Below are 13,697 nucleotides of genomic sequence, written 5' to 3'. Positions count from 1 at the left end.
GACAATAGAACCATAATAATATACAAACCTTTAATTTCAATTAATTATAGTCGAATTTCGACAACGGGGGGACCACTAGTACGAGTACATAATATTATTATTCGCAAATGTCAACGATTTACTTTAAAAAATTTGACAGAACTCTATCGTAATCATGCATGTTCGGCATATTAGGCGAACTCCAAAAATGGTTTCTACCAAGGATCGTTTGAAATAACAATAATATTAAAGAGAAATAGGTAAAAGTATCTTTAACAATGCGTATTTCTGAGAAGTTTCCTTTCCGTGGGCGTCATTGTAAATTAATTACTAGTGAATAACCATTACTTCAGAAATATATATTTCATAAAGTTAATTCTATAAATAAAGAGCAATTTTATCGTTTTCATAACGTTTTATTTTCACTGTTTCGCCAAGTTACCCAAATTCAATTTCCGTTCCATTTTCATTTGCAATCATATAATTGAAAGTAATCCGTCCATGGTATATTGCTGCCTATTTATAAATGTAATCCAAACCTATGTATAAACCTTTTACTAAACGCTAATTTATTACACAATAATTGATTACGTTATTGTTGAAAGTTTTAATGTTATCGGAGATTTAAAAACGTCTCTATGAACATTTGGAGTAATTTTTGTACCCCGTGAAGAAGGTAATCTGACAGCAAGCGGACAACATCTATGGGCATTTGAGAAATGACGATCAATTTAGTAATGGCTCGGGGCGGATTCGTTGATAATTTGTCAATGTCGGGCTGCAATATCGCTTCATGTCACGTATAATTATGATGATAATGAAAAAGTGAACGAACCTTATCTCAACGTATCGGGTAACAGATAATCATTTTTTTTTAAATTGACTTATTGGTGTCGGCTTAAAATGCACCAGACCTTAGTGTCCGCGTAAAATAGCATCAGCCCGTCTCTTCCAAAAAGACAACCAAGGATTCGCAGGATTCATCGGAGAAAGGGCAGGATCGAGTATTTACACGTACTGAGATCCAGTATACTGTGATCGTGAATCGGCATTTACTGATAGGGAAATTTGTGATCCCTCACGGGTAGGTACCACCATCCTGCCTATTTCTGCGGCGTTCTTGATTTAACGATCCTTTGGCGAGAAATCTGGTAGCTTTTTTCCACAGGACGGGTGGGTGAGCTTGAGCTAAGCCTAGAATCTCAAGTAACCACATAATACCTGGTAGATCGTTGGCTCGCTCACCCATCTGTATTGTAAGACAGACATTTTTATGCAAATCTTTCATATTCTGATGACAACGATCATGTTAAGTGATAATCGTTTGTGATTCTGAGTAGTTGATAGATGTTTCCATTAAGCTAAAGCTGCAAGCAGATTGTAAAAAGTGGGCGAAACAGGTAATAGTTGAGATCCATTTAAAAAATCGGTGTATGAACTATCTGTACTTTAATTTAGTAAGGCCAAAATTTACGCCGAACGTTCCCTTTCATCGCCATCTTGGATCAAATTATTTCAGTTTTATTTTAGGAATCCGACCCAACAACAATACAATCGTAATAAATCAACTGTAATCAGATTAAGTGGTTTCATTTGTAACGTTTAACCTCATGAAATTCACTAGACCACTTCAAATACGGAAAATACGTCATGTTACGGAGTTCGCGGTCGGTACCAAACTGCGCAATCTCCCAACGAAAATGTAAAATATTGTTAATTAAATGTAAGTTTGATTGAAGATATCCACAAAATTCGATGCTTACATATAAAACTTATAAACTTTTACTGGTGGTAAGGACCTCTTGTGAATCCGCACGGGTAGGCACCACCACCCCGCCTATTTCTTGCGTGCAGTAATGCGTTTCGGTTTGAAGGGTGGGGCAGCCGTTATAACTATACTGAGACCTTAGAGCTTATATCTCAAGGTGGGTGGCGCATTTACGTTGTAGATGTCTATGGGCTCCAGTAACTACTTAGCACCAGGTGGGCTGTGAGCTCGTCCACCCATCTAAGGAATAAAAAAAAACCGTACTTAATGCAAATTTAAGACTTATGTGGTTTTTTCGTGGATGTCATTATCAGAACTGGACTAATTTGAAATGGGAACCCACGGGAAGCGTCAGCTTTCTAATAAAAAAGAATCATCAAAATCGATTCACCCAGTCAAAAGTTATGAGGTAACAAACATTTAAAAAAACATACAATCGAATTGAGAACCTCCTCCTTTTTTGGAGTCGGTTAAAAAACAAAAATAAATACAAAACATACAAAGCATGAAAGCGGTCTTATCGCTAAGAGCGATCTCTCGCTAATCATCCGATTAAAAACAATAATCTAAGGAAAGAAATTAAATGACGTGCATTAACTTTTTAAAACGCTTTTTTGTAAAATGAAATAATAGTAGCATATAGCTTAAAAAAGCAAAGACAAAATATTTAGTACCAATTTCTGCTCTGTTTATCAAACGATATTTTGTTCTGTTTTGTTTCATACTATCTATCTATCAGCCCACAGACATTTACTACTGGACATAGGCTACTCCCGAGCCTCTCCACAACGATTGGTCCTGCGTTGCTTGCATCCAGTGAATTTCCGCGAACCTCAATAGGTCATCGGTCTACCTTGTGGGAGGAGGAGGTATTAATGTGAATCTTCAACTAATTTGTTGGAAATGGTGAAGTATTTTTTATTTAGTATGTCAAAGGTGAAGATATAATACATAAAAGAAAATAAAATATTCGAGAATCAGTGAATAATGGTTGCTTTTCATTTGTTACACGAACGCTGACTACTAATATACAAGTAGTTAATAAAGTATTCCTAAAGTACCAAGCCATTGATAAGTCGGAAATAATAAAATGTAAATAAAAGCGAGATTAAGCCGTAAAAGTAGTTTTTATTATGTCTAATACTCGCGAATACCAATATAAAACTACTGAAAGTACTTAACATTAGACTAAGCATTACATATGTATATATACAGACTATATTTACATATCCTAAAAACAAGCTTAAAGCGCATTTATACGGTAAATATGAGGTTCACTAAGTAAATTCTTGACCACCAAATTTTGTACGTTTTACATTGCTAATTCACAAAAAAATATCTATGAAACTATTCTCCTACTACAAAACTTCTTCAATACATTCAATATTAATCGTAGCACACATTGGTATCTCACACAACAGGCCAAATTACCGAGTACCTGACATACAAGCCGTCCCATTTGGCTTTGTATTCTCCATCTAAGCGCTTATAATGGACCATAAAATATATCTATTCCATATACATTTCTATAATAGCAGTGTCATGCATAGTTCAGTTGGATTCCGATTCAGAATGCTTCAAAGCATTACCATTAAGGTCGTGGAATGATTCCTAATTTAATTTGCTGTCTCAATAACTTTAATTATTGATTGACTTCGACTGAGTTTAAACTATTTTCATTGTGTAAACTTCGTTTTTCCATATCATTATCTGAGCTGAATCAATTCGATAAAATTGCTTTTATGTTTTTAACAACTATGTGGGATGTACTCTCTTCCATTGTATTTTCGTACCGCTTTGACATATAAAAAAAGCTCAGAAAAAGTCCCGGAGGGTAAAGAAAACCTTCGCTGTTTCTGGCACTTCTGATTTCCATAAGCCAGTAAAGCTACTTATGACGAGGTATTCTGCCATAAAAAAATTAAATTAACGATTTATTTTTGTCGTCTACGGTAAACTAACAACCGACCCATACGATGAGTAATTTCACTGTCGCTCATATCAACTTTGCCAAGCTGCTATTTACAGTATCTTTGTTAAAAATGGTTGTGATATTTTTTTGACATAAAAGAACATTGTAGAGAACACTGAGGGATAACATGCCAATAACTTGGTCTACACCATACAATGTTTGGCGCATTAAAATCATACGCAATATTTAATAGACGAACAGAATTATATTATAGGTGTCTCTATTGTTAATAAAAATATTTGTGATGCCTGGAATTCTAATGAGAATAATTTCTCGACATTAGAGACTTAACTCTGATTTGTAATAAAAAAAATTTAACAATACTAATTCATTTTTCAAAATTAAATTAAAAACTAAACTATCTACTGTATCTGTGAAAGCATTCGAAAAATGGTCTAACAGTCTAATCAATCTACTATCTTTTAAGTCTTCCGATTTAATTTCTCACTGAACCTCTTATTATCATTGTATTGAAGCTTAGAAAGTCTAATAAGCCCTACAACCCAGCCCAAATAACAAACACACAAGATCCAAGATCAATATCTGACCTAACTTAATTACCCGCCCGTATACTCTCATTTCTTTTGGCAAAAACTAACGTAAGAGAAAAAGAAAATTACCACAGCCTTACCTATAGACAGACTATAATTTTGGAATTATTTTAAATTTTGAACCAATAATCTAAGTTATTTATATATTACATATTTTAAAATTATTTAAATGCCATGGAAAGACTTGTCGTACACGGTCGTGTAGAAGGCGGAAGACCTCGAGGTCGATCCCCCACGCGCTGGATTGACCTCATTACCAGCACTATGAAAGCCACCGTAGCAATGCTCGCAATGCTAGCAGGCGCCTCCAATGGAGGAACATCGCTCGACGTGACGCAAGCTTGTCCATTGACAGCTACGACTACTCTGCCAAGAGTATCCGACTTGGAAGAAGAAAGAATCTAAGTTATAGTTACGAATGTTTCACCAAACCATATAACGTTTTTTTTATTTGACTTAGATGGAATGATACTGAATCGAAATATACTTAGTTGTAAATAGATTCAAGATTTTTGAAGGCTTTCGATCATACGGACACCATTAAAATATTCCTTAGTTTACATGAAAGTTTTTTTTTAGTGATTAAATGATTCCTGATGGCCCGGAGGCCTTTTCAGTTTCACCAGGACATGGGCGAGCAAAGGCTCAGCCAGGAGGGGTGGGATTTGCTAACAGCTGCCCGAGCGCTTCCGAAGGAGACCTAACAGCTTAAGAGCAGCTGCTTCGCGAATGAATCTACTACCGGATCGGAATCACGACCCGCTGAGAAGATCCGGCGAGAAACTCAGAGGGCTGATGCATAGCCGAGTTCGACGAGTACGGTTACCGGGGTCCCTTAGGCTGCTCCTAGTCTTAGAGCTGATTGCATCTAATGCAAGAGTTATTGGATCTGATGGATTCGTAAAAACGTGTCTAGGGCGACGACGGTAACTGGCTCTTGCGTGATCAGGATTCGGGGAGTAGTCAGCGACGGCAACGATAAGGCGATTATCATGACGGAAAGTATTTTATAGTTTAAATTCTTCGTTCGAGTTCTCATTGTGAAAAGTTAAAAAGTTTTGAATACTTCGGACGAGGATCTATACCAAGATTTTCACGGTGTAAAAATGTCCCTAGTCATGTTGGAGAGATCAAATAAATGACTATAATTCTTTTTGATTTTAAAATATATTTTCAATTAAATCTCATATCAATTATATCTCAGATGCATTTCAATGATTACTATTCAAGCCGGAACAGTGATTCGTATCGAAAATTGATTGGATGGTAGTACCTATCCGTCCACAATACGTCCTACGTGTCAAGTAATTATGTGAATTTAAAATATGTTTGGTTATTTAATACGATACGATATTATTTTATTAAAGTGAAAATTCAATCGTAAAGTGTGACAGGAATATAAAATGATTACAAAAAAAAAATATTTTTCGAAAATGATGCCATAATTCATACAAAACATGAATAAACTTATACGAGTCAATATCATATATAATCTAATATTTTTATCGCTTACCGAAGCGCGGTCGTTTACATCCTTAAGCAATCTTATTATAAAGGTAAGGCCCCACTGTGACCTAGGCGATAAATGTGTCCTATTTTCTTTACTCCAATTTCTTAGACTTGTAGGCAACAACGTTGTGTTATTACAAATTTATTTTGTTCATCTTACATTTTTATTCCATTTTCGCGAGCATAATAATGCTTTAATGCTTGTCATATTATTTTTAGCCCAGGATAGAATTTTCTCCATCTTTGTTATGGGTGTCAGAACGTTATCAGCAATTTCTAAATATCAAATATGTTCCCGAAAGTTACTGCCTCCGACCAGAAATCGAAACTGGACCTGTAGTCTGAATCACAAAACTCTGGACTATGCGAATATATGTAGGTCCCAGTGAATGTGGCTTGTGACAAGTCAGACTTTTATTATAAACTTAAAAAGCGTACAAACACACGGCATACCCGATGGTAAGTAATGACCGCGGCTCATGGACATCAATAGCGCCAGGGGCATCGCCAAGCCCATATTTGGATATCAGCAGTCCCAACCTTCAAACGTATAGCATCCACACCTAAAGTGACAGGACTTTTTTTTCGGGCCGTGTCGAACCTCCTACGAGGTCCCCGCGCCTAGGGCGCGCGGGGTATGTGGGACTTGACGATCTACAAAGTGTTGGGAGCAGACCGCGGGCCCAAGGAATTTTAGGGTCCTACCGCACTAAACGACTCCCCTGCACTCTTACACCCGACGTCCGATCTCCGTCCGGTCAAAAACCCGATCAGAGTAGGGGGGCTCCCACGATCAACACTACAACCAGACACGCGGCGCCACCCCGAGGACGCCCGACCGACGGGTCGTCGAGGCGATAGTCGACGACCAACGACGTCGGTTTCCGCGGTACGGCGGCCCTACCAGGCCGCCCGGGCGATGCCGCTGATGTTCCGGAATACCCCTCTGGGCCAGAACCAGCCTGTTGGGTCGGATCGCGATACACCGCCGACCGGGTTGCTCTTCTACAGTATGTTTGGCGACGACAGCGACGACGACAATGCGGACCACATCGCAGGCCGCAGCCGCTGACGCGTCGTCCCGTCCTCCTGGTGCCAGCGCGCTAGAGTGCCGATAGGGCGCAGCATCAACCCCCTTAGGTCGCCCTGTGACCATAACCGGGAGGAGACTGCCTTCTCATAAAGTGACAGGACTTGCATTAAGTCGTCCCAAAGCAGCGTGTCTCGCCACAAGTACACAAAATACCTACCTATTTCTTCTGGGCTAGAGTCGTAAGTTTATTTTCCAAATCGGGCAAAACATTCGTGTGATAAACAAGTCTGATTGCTCTTTGTCTCGGTGTTAATCTGGTTAATTAATATCTAATTTTTTATTTATTTAATCGTATTCCAGTCTCTGGTTTCCAAAGCACTGGTTGTCCTAGTTTGGGACGGGATGAATGTGTGTGACTTCTCTCCGATTGCAATTATAAGATTTGTGAATTACAAAGTTAAAAGTATTTAATTCGATACAACACGTGATGTGCTTAGATTATTAGAAACATCAAAATTCATTGAACGCTTCTATCGTATGTATGTATCGCAGCGCTAAAAAAGAATTATTACTAAAGTAACAACGCTTTAAGCAACGACCAAAGAAACGCTCAGTTAACGTTCAACACAAATGGATGAAAATGTGAGTAATTCATTTATCTTCCTTATTCGCTTGTTCTGCTACGGAGCTACATTTTCAGTACGATTATCAATAAATCACGCACTTTGCCTCCTTACCTGGATAAGGATAATTTCTTTAACCTCCAAGACCTCTTTTGTCCGAAAAGCCATTTGTATTTTTATAGACATCTCGAATATTTATTACCTAATTTATATCGCTGTTATTTTGGATTGAAATGAATTAATTTTCGAATCGCACATGGGCTAATGAATAAGACACCCTGTATATAGGTATGTATCGAGCGTTGCCACACTTCTAAGGCTCAAATCTCGCGAGTACCAATTTTCTCCAGATAATACGTACCGAACGGGTGTTCATTAGCAAACTCCGCAATTTAATAGTAACATCGTTTGATAAAGTTAAAATCCCCAAAGTTTTAAGAACGAATAAATTGCGTTGGTACAACATACTGTATGTACTCACTAATAACAACCTAGGGCGATCACTAATAATAACCTGCGCATCCAACAATATAAGGGTACAAATTAAGTAAAATTTAAAAGGTTGTGTACAAGAAAACGTAAGTTGAAATCTACAAATCCATAACAGCTATTACAGCTATTAATTATTTTAATATCCACGTGATAATTTAGCTCCACAATAAAACAGAAACTCCACATTGCCGTTACTTATTATGTAGCAAAATTAAGGACTCAAAAAAAAAACGATCGTACAAACAAGCAAAAGTAAACTTCTTCTGTCAGATAAACGTAACAAAAAATCATGAACACAGCGCAGTCGAACTAAGTTATCTAGTTTACGAAAATGCCTTCTGGGAAGGAACAATTTTGCATGGAACTTTTCGACCCAGTCTCGTCGGGAACCCAAATTCCTTAGTGTAATGGAAAATGTCAAAAAAACTCGCAACTATCCCTAAACTTTCACTAAGCACTAAATGACCGAAAGATTTGACTTGAAATTCAGGTCACTTTTCGTTCACAAAAATGTCTTTTGTCTTTGAAAGAGATCGCATCGAATAAAAAAATGAAAGTTATTTTAATTTATTTCACTATCTTAAGGCACTTTTTAAGTATTTTTTTATGTTCTCATTCCTTATTTACTAATTCCATGTAACTCATAGTCTACTGCAGATGATATCTTGAACATCTTTATAGAACCAACTGTATGCATAGCATTATTATCTGGTAAACTTTTATATGCGTATCAAATATGTATATGTTCATACTATCATTGCTATTTAGTGACTGTGGAGAAACTAATAACAGGTTTTATAATAATATTATCTTCAATTTCGTGGGCCGTAGATATCTATATATTAATAGGTGAAGCAAAAACTTTGTATCCTTTTTTACGAAAATTGCGCGGTCGGAGGAGTATGAAATTTTCCACACTTATAGAGAATATAGAGAAGAAGTGCACAGTGCTAATTTTTTTTTTAAATAACGCATAAAAGATACAATAAATCAATAAAGAAAACATTACACACACTACCATGTATTTGACGCACACACGCATGCATACTATTTATTTATTGTCAAACTTTTATTCTTGACGTCTGTGGTCAAATTGAGAATAGATTAAATATTGTTTGTCTTTATTAATATTTTTCTATAGTGTAGTAGTGATTATAGAAGTGTAAGTCTTTGAAAATAGAATCATAATAGTGCACAAACTTATAATTTCAATTAATTATAGTCGAATCTCGACTACCGGGCGACCACTAGTAATTAAAAATACTTTACTGTTCTCGTTTACCTTACTCTTAACCGCGACTACGAAAACTATAATGTATTCGAAACTTGGGAAATAATATGACAATAAAAAATGCGAGATGGAACCGTAAAAGTAGTTTTGATAAGGTATTTAATTTTCATTCCCCGAAACTAGATTAAGACCATAATTTACGAAACAAAAGTACTTTTTATGAATACGATAGGAAACAGTAGGTCAAGGTAAGTGCTATTTGAAGCATGAACTATGTGAAAATTTAATGACTCAATCAACGGATATCTGACTTACTTTTTATGTATTTTCTCCATAGCACAACGAAATGACTAACAAACAAAAACACTGAACAAAGAACACTTAAACAATCACGCAAAATCAAAAACAATAACCACACGTTTTGATGCCGAAAAACGACATTATTTTTAGTAGCGACTTAACAACCGCGGAACTATTATACATTGTGAATAAATTCAGTGACCAAGCCTGTTTCTTATCAGAGCGATACGCGATTACGGGGGAATTTACATCAGTGATAAGAGACGTTACTATTGTTAACAACAGTCTTAATGCCTTATTGATCTAACACAGATATTTTCATTTACGTGGATAGTTTGAGGAGCTAGCGGCCTACTTTAAGTTTGGTAATTATGGGTAAAAACTGGAGCCCATAGACTAATTACACTATTTTTTAATTTTTTACTGGTGGTAGGACCTCTTCTGAGTCTGCACGGGTAGGTACCACCACCCCGCCTATTTTCCGCCGTGAAGCAGTAATGCGTTTCGGTTTGAAGGATGGGGCATCCGTTGTAACTATACTGAGACCTTAGAACTTATATCTCAAGGCGGGTGGCGCATTTACGTTGTAAATGTCTATGGGCTTTAGTAACCACTTAACACTAGGTGGGCTGTGAGCTCGTCCACCCATCTAAGCTATATAAAAAAAAATCTACTGGGATTTTAACTTCCTATAAAACCAAGTCAGAATTTAATGTAGTCTATTAGTAATGTGGCTGGCAAGAACTGGATGAGAAAAGCCGAGGGTTGAGCTCAGTGACGTGCAATTAGAGAGGCCTCTGTCTACCAGTGGATTGCTATAGGCTGATGATGATGACGAGAGTAGTATTATACATAGGTACTTAAAATGTTTTCACGAATCGTAGATAGAATTAAATATAATTACCCGGTTGGTCTCCCAAGTTAAACTATAACCTTCCCTGACTTAAAATGTTCTTAATTAGTTTATAGACACAAAGAGATCGATAGAAAGGTGAATTTATCCCAAAACATTATAATATTTTTAATGAATCAGACAGTAAAATCAGTGTTCAAGTTAATTAAATAAACGATATTTAGAAACTGAATAATACAATATTTAACAAAAAATGATACTGATTTCTGCAAAATAAAATAATAATATGATAAATGTAGTCGAAGTTAATTAATATATTTAGGACTAGCGATCAGTCCTCGCTTCGCTTCGGAAACTGTAATTTACTATTGATTTTTCCACTATTTAATGGATGTTATTATACATAATGTAAACCTTCCTCTTTAATCACTCTATCTATTAAAAAAAACCGCATCAAAATCCGTTACGTAGTTTTAAAGATTTAAGCATACATAGGGACAGACAGATGTAGGTACAGAGAAAGCGACTTTGTTTTATACTATGTAGTGATAACACAAAAAACTTCTCATCAGATCTTGATAAGTTTCTGAGGTAACATACAAAAAATACCGTCGAAATGAGAATGTCGTTTCTTGATTCAGTTAAAAATCATTCTCAAATATTGCAACTAAATGTAAAAGCAGCATTCATTTGGGAACATCGCTAACATGTACAAACTAATCAGTTCGCACGTAACGCGAACCCGTTACGCCATCGTTAGCTGAACCTCCATCAATCACACGATATCAATTCCATCCACAATACATGTAGGCATTAACCAATTATAACGATAGCCTTTAGGCACCGCCGTGAATTATTAAAAACCCTTTTAGAATCGGCCACCCGTGTCGCTAATAATAGAACAGGAGTTATACATAACCATACGCTTCAACTCAATCAAATCGCGCTAATTCGTGGTTAAAACTAACTAAATTATGCGATTTTTATGGCCAATATAATAATTTTGAGTTAAGTTCTGTATTTAAATTTGGTCTAAAATGTTAATATGTTCCAAATTATCAAAGTATGATATTGAAAGAAGACTTGATTAAATTAATTTATAATTGTATATTTCACCACTAGATTAATGTCTGAAAAATCCATTAGGGACTAATGTTAGAATAATTTGATAAGGTACTTAAAAACATATCACTTACCAATCATGTGGTGGTTGGGGTCGCCTGCGAGCCTGCACGCAGCACGGTGGCTCTTGAGGCTCGCACGGTAACTGAAGAGCCGGGGGTGGTGGAGGCGGAGGTGTGCACGCTAGTCTTCGCGCTGCAGCCGCTCCAACGTATTCCACGTATCGTGACGGTGGTGGTGAACCAGCGATATCTTCGCGACACACGGGCCCACAACACTTTCTGGTCGTTGGTGGCGGAGGCCGACACGCCAGCCCGCAGTAGACCGGCGGCGGCGGGCGCAGCGGAGCCGGCGGCCTTGGTACGTATCTCTCGACGGGCACGTGCGCCGCTGGTGGCACGTAACGTGGTCTTCGCGCGCGCTCTGCTTCCGCACACCGGCGCACTCGCCGGGGTGAAGCCGAGAATCGGTCCGGCAGCGGCGCGGGCGGCGGCGGGCTCAGACGCTCCGGCGGCGCCACGCTGAACGCGCCCGCCGTCGGGAAGCGTTCGCACGGAGAGCGCGCGTACTCCTCGCCCATGGCGTGCGGTCAGCCTGGCCCGCCGCCGCCCGGCCGCGCTCCCAGCCGCGCTGACACTCTTTCTCACATACCGTTCGACCACTCTAGCACTGTCACTGGCCCGACGCTCCTCTCGCTCACGAGGGATACTGCGAGGTCCCGATATCCGCATTCACTTCGCGAACGCCATAACGCCACCGGATCGATACCGGCGCGCTGCAGCCTCACAGGGCGCCCGCTGTAAAACTTCGAACGTTACGCATCCTTTGTACCCTGTGTAATTTCAGGGGCTTTAGATCAAAATCTTAAGCTGGGGCGAGGCGAAAGTGCGTCCTCTGTCAAGATGGCCGCTGTAGACATGTCCGCGTGAAGGCGCGCCTGCGCTAATTCTCCCCGTTATGTGTTTATATTCAAGAGTTTTTTAATTTCAATATGTCCGCATGACACTTTAACTTTATAAACGTTTGCACTTTGAACAGTCACTATGCAGTTTGTAAATATTCGTTCGTGTTGTAGATATCAATACGAGTGTTGAAGGGTTGCGAGGGTGACGTGCGTCGCGGCGGCGCTCCGTCACGGGGCAGAAGTGGTGCTGAGTGCGCCGGCCCGCGCCTACGTCAGACCAGTGCGCCGATCGACGCCGACCCGCTGCGCCGTTTGCTCGCGCACCCCTCCTGTGTCTGCCTTCACAACGTACAAACACAAGCATAATACTGCAAAACGAACCTCACATATAGCCCACTTTTACCTTCAGCATCCTGTTCACACAAAGCCATAATTTGGTTGAATTTTATTGAAATAACCTCAATATCCAATTTGGCAGTGAACTCGAAACTCGTAAAAATCATCGCTCGTTTTCAGGAGGCTTTATGTATTTCACCAGTGACTTACACAATTTATATGCGAAGAGCATCATTATTAATAGACTGCTTAAATACTTTAGGGTTTATTGATTATAGGTTAATTAAAATAGAGGTAATAACTTAACGCCTACGACTGCTACAATTAAATAATTACAATCGAGTAGGATAAAACAACATGCTACAACAAGTTCTAATTTCCTTCTTTTTTTCTTGATTGAGAAACCTTCAGATTCGTATGTGATAGTACGAAAAAACTTAAACTATCAAAACCAGTCAGTTGCTTCCTACAGCTTATACCTAATACAACATTAGTACAGTATTCCCTTAACCTTGCAGTACCCTAGAGCGTCTTGCAGTGGACGAGCAGACTTCGTAAGAACTGGCATTCGCTAAATATCGGAGAGCTCAACTAAATTACTGTTTAAATTTAGAAAAACTTTGCAATTTCATTCCTCTTTGCAATATTCAAGAATCCCTAGGTTTCTCTTATGTTAGGGCTACTGGAAATACATTACTAGACATAAAACTAGATTTCATAAATAAAGATGTTGTCTTCAACTGGGGATCGAAGCCAGATTCGTAGCACACGAATTATAGTGTAATCAATTGAATGAATCCCCTGACCAGAAGACTCCAGCGCTCAAACTCCGACCTAGTTGGCTGGTAACGGGTAATACCACCAAATCAACTAGCGTGGTAATACTTCAGGTACTGCAAAATCACAATGTCACAGCTTCAATGCTGCCAACCATCTTGAGACACGAAATCCAAGTCTCAATTGTGTTATATAACTGTCCCATCATACAAATCGCTAGAGATTCTTCGCTACAGGAATAGGCAGT

The 13,697-nt window shown here is 38.6% G+C and overlaps 1 protein-coding gene across 1 annotated transcript in view; it reads right to left on the bottom strand.

The window, feature by feature from the left end:
• rho-5 (rhomboid-5) overlaps window positions 1-12,631 on the bottom strand; it is a 186,443-nt gene extending 173,812 nt beyond the window's left edge. Inside the window, exon 1 of the mRNA XM_089734090.1 lies at window positions 11,508-12,631. Coding sequence (XP_089590216.1) covers window positions 11,508-12,013 — 506 coding nt within the window. The 5' untranslated portion in view covers window positions 12,014-12,631. The remainder of the gene's footprint in view (window positions 1-11,507) is intronic.
• Between the last annotated feature and the right edge of the window lie 1,066 nt (window positions 12,632-13,697).

This window comes from Bombyx mandarina, chromosome 17 (genome assembly GCF_030267445.1).
Source record: "Bombyx mandarina strain Sakado chromosome 17, ASM3026744v2".
Lineage (NCBI taxonomy): Eukaryota > Metazoa > Arthropoda > Insecta > Lepidoptera > Bombycidae > Bombyx > Bombyx mandarina.
The sequence above is the reverse complement of the archived record's forward strand: the minus strand, read 5'-3'. Positions and strand labels throughout refer to the sequence as shown.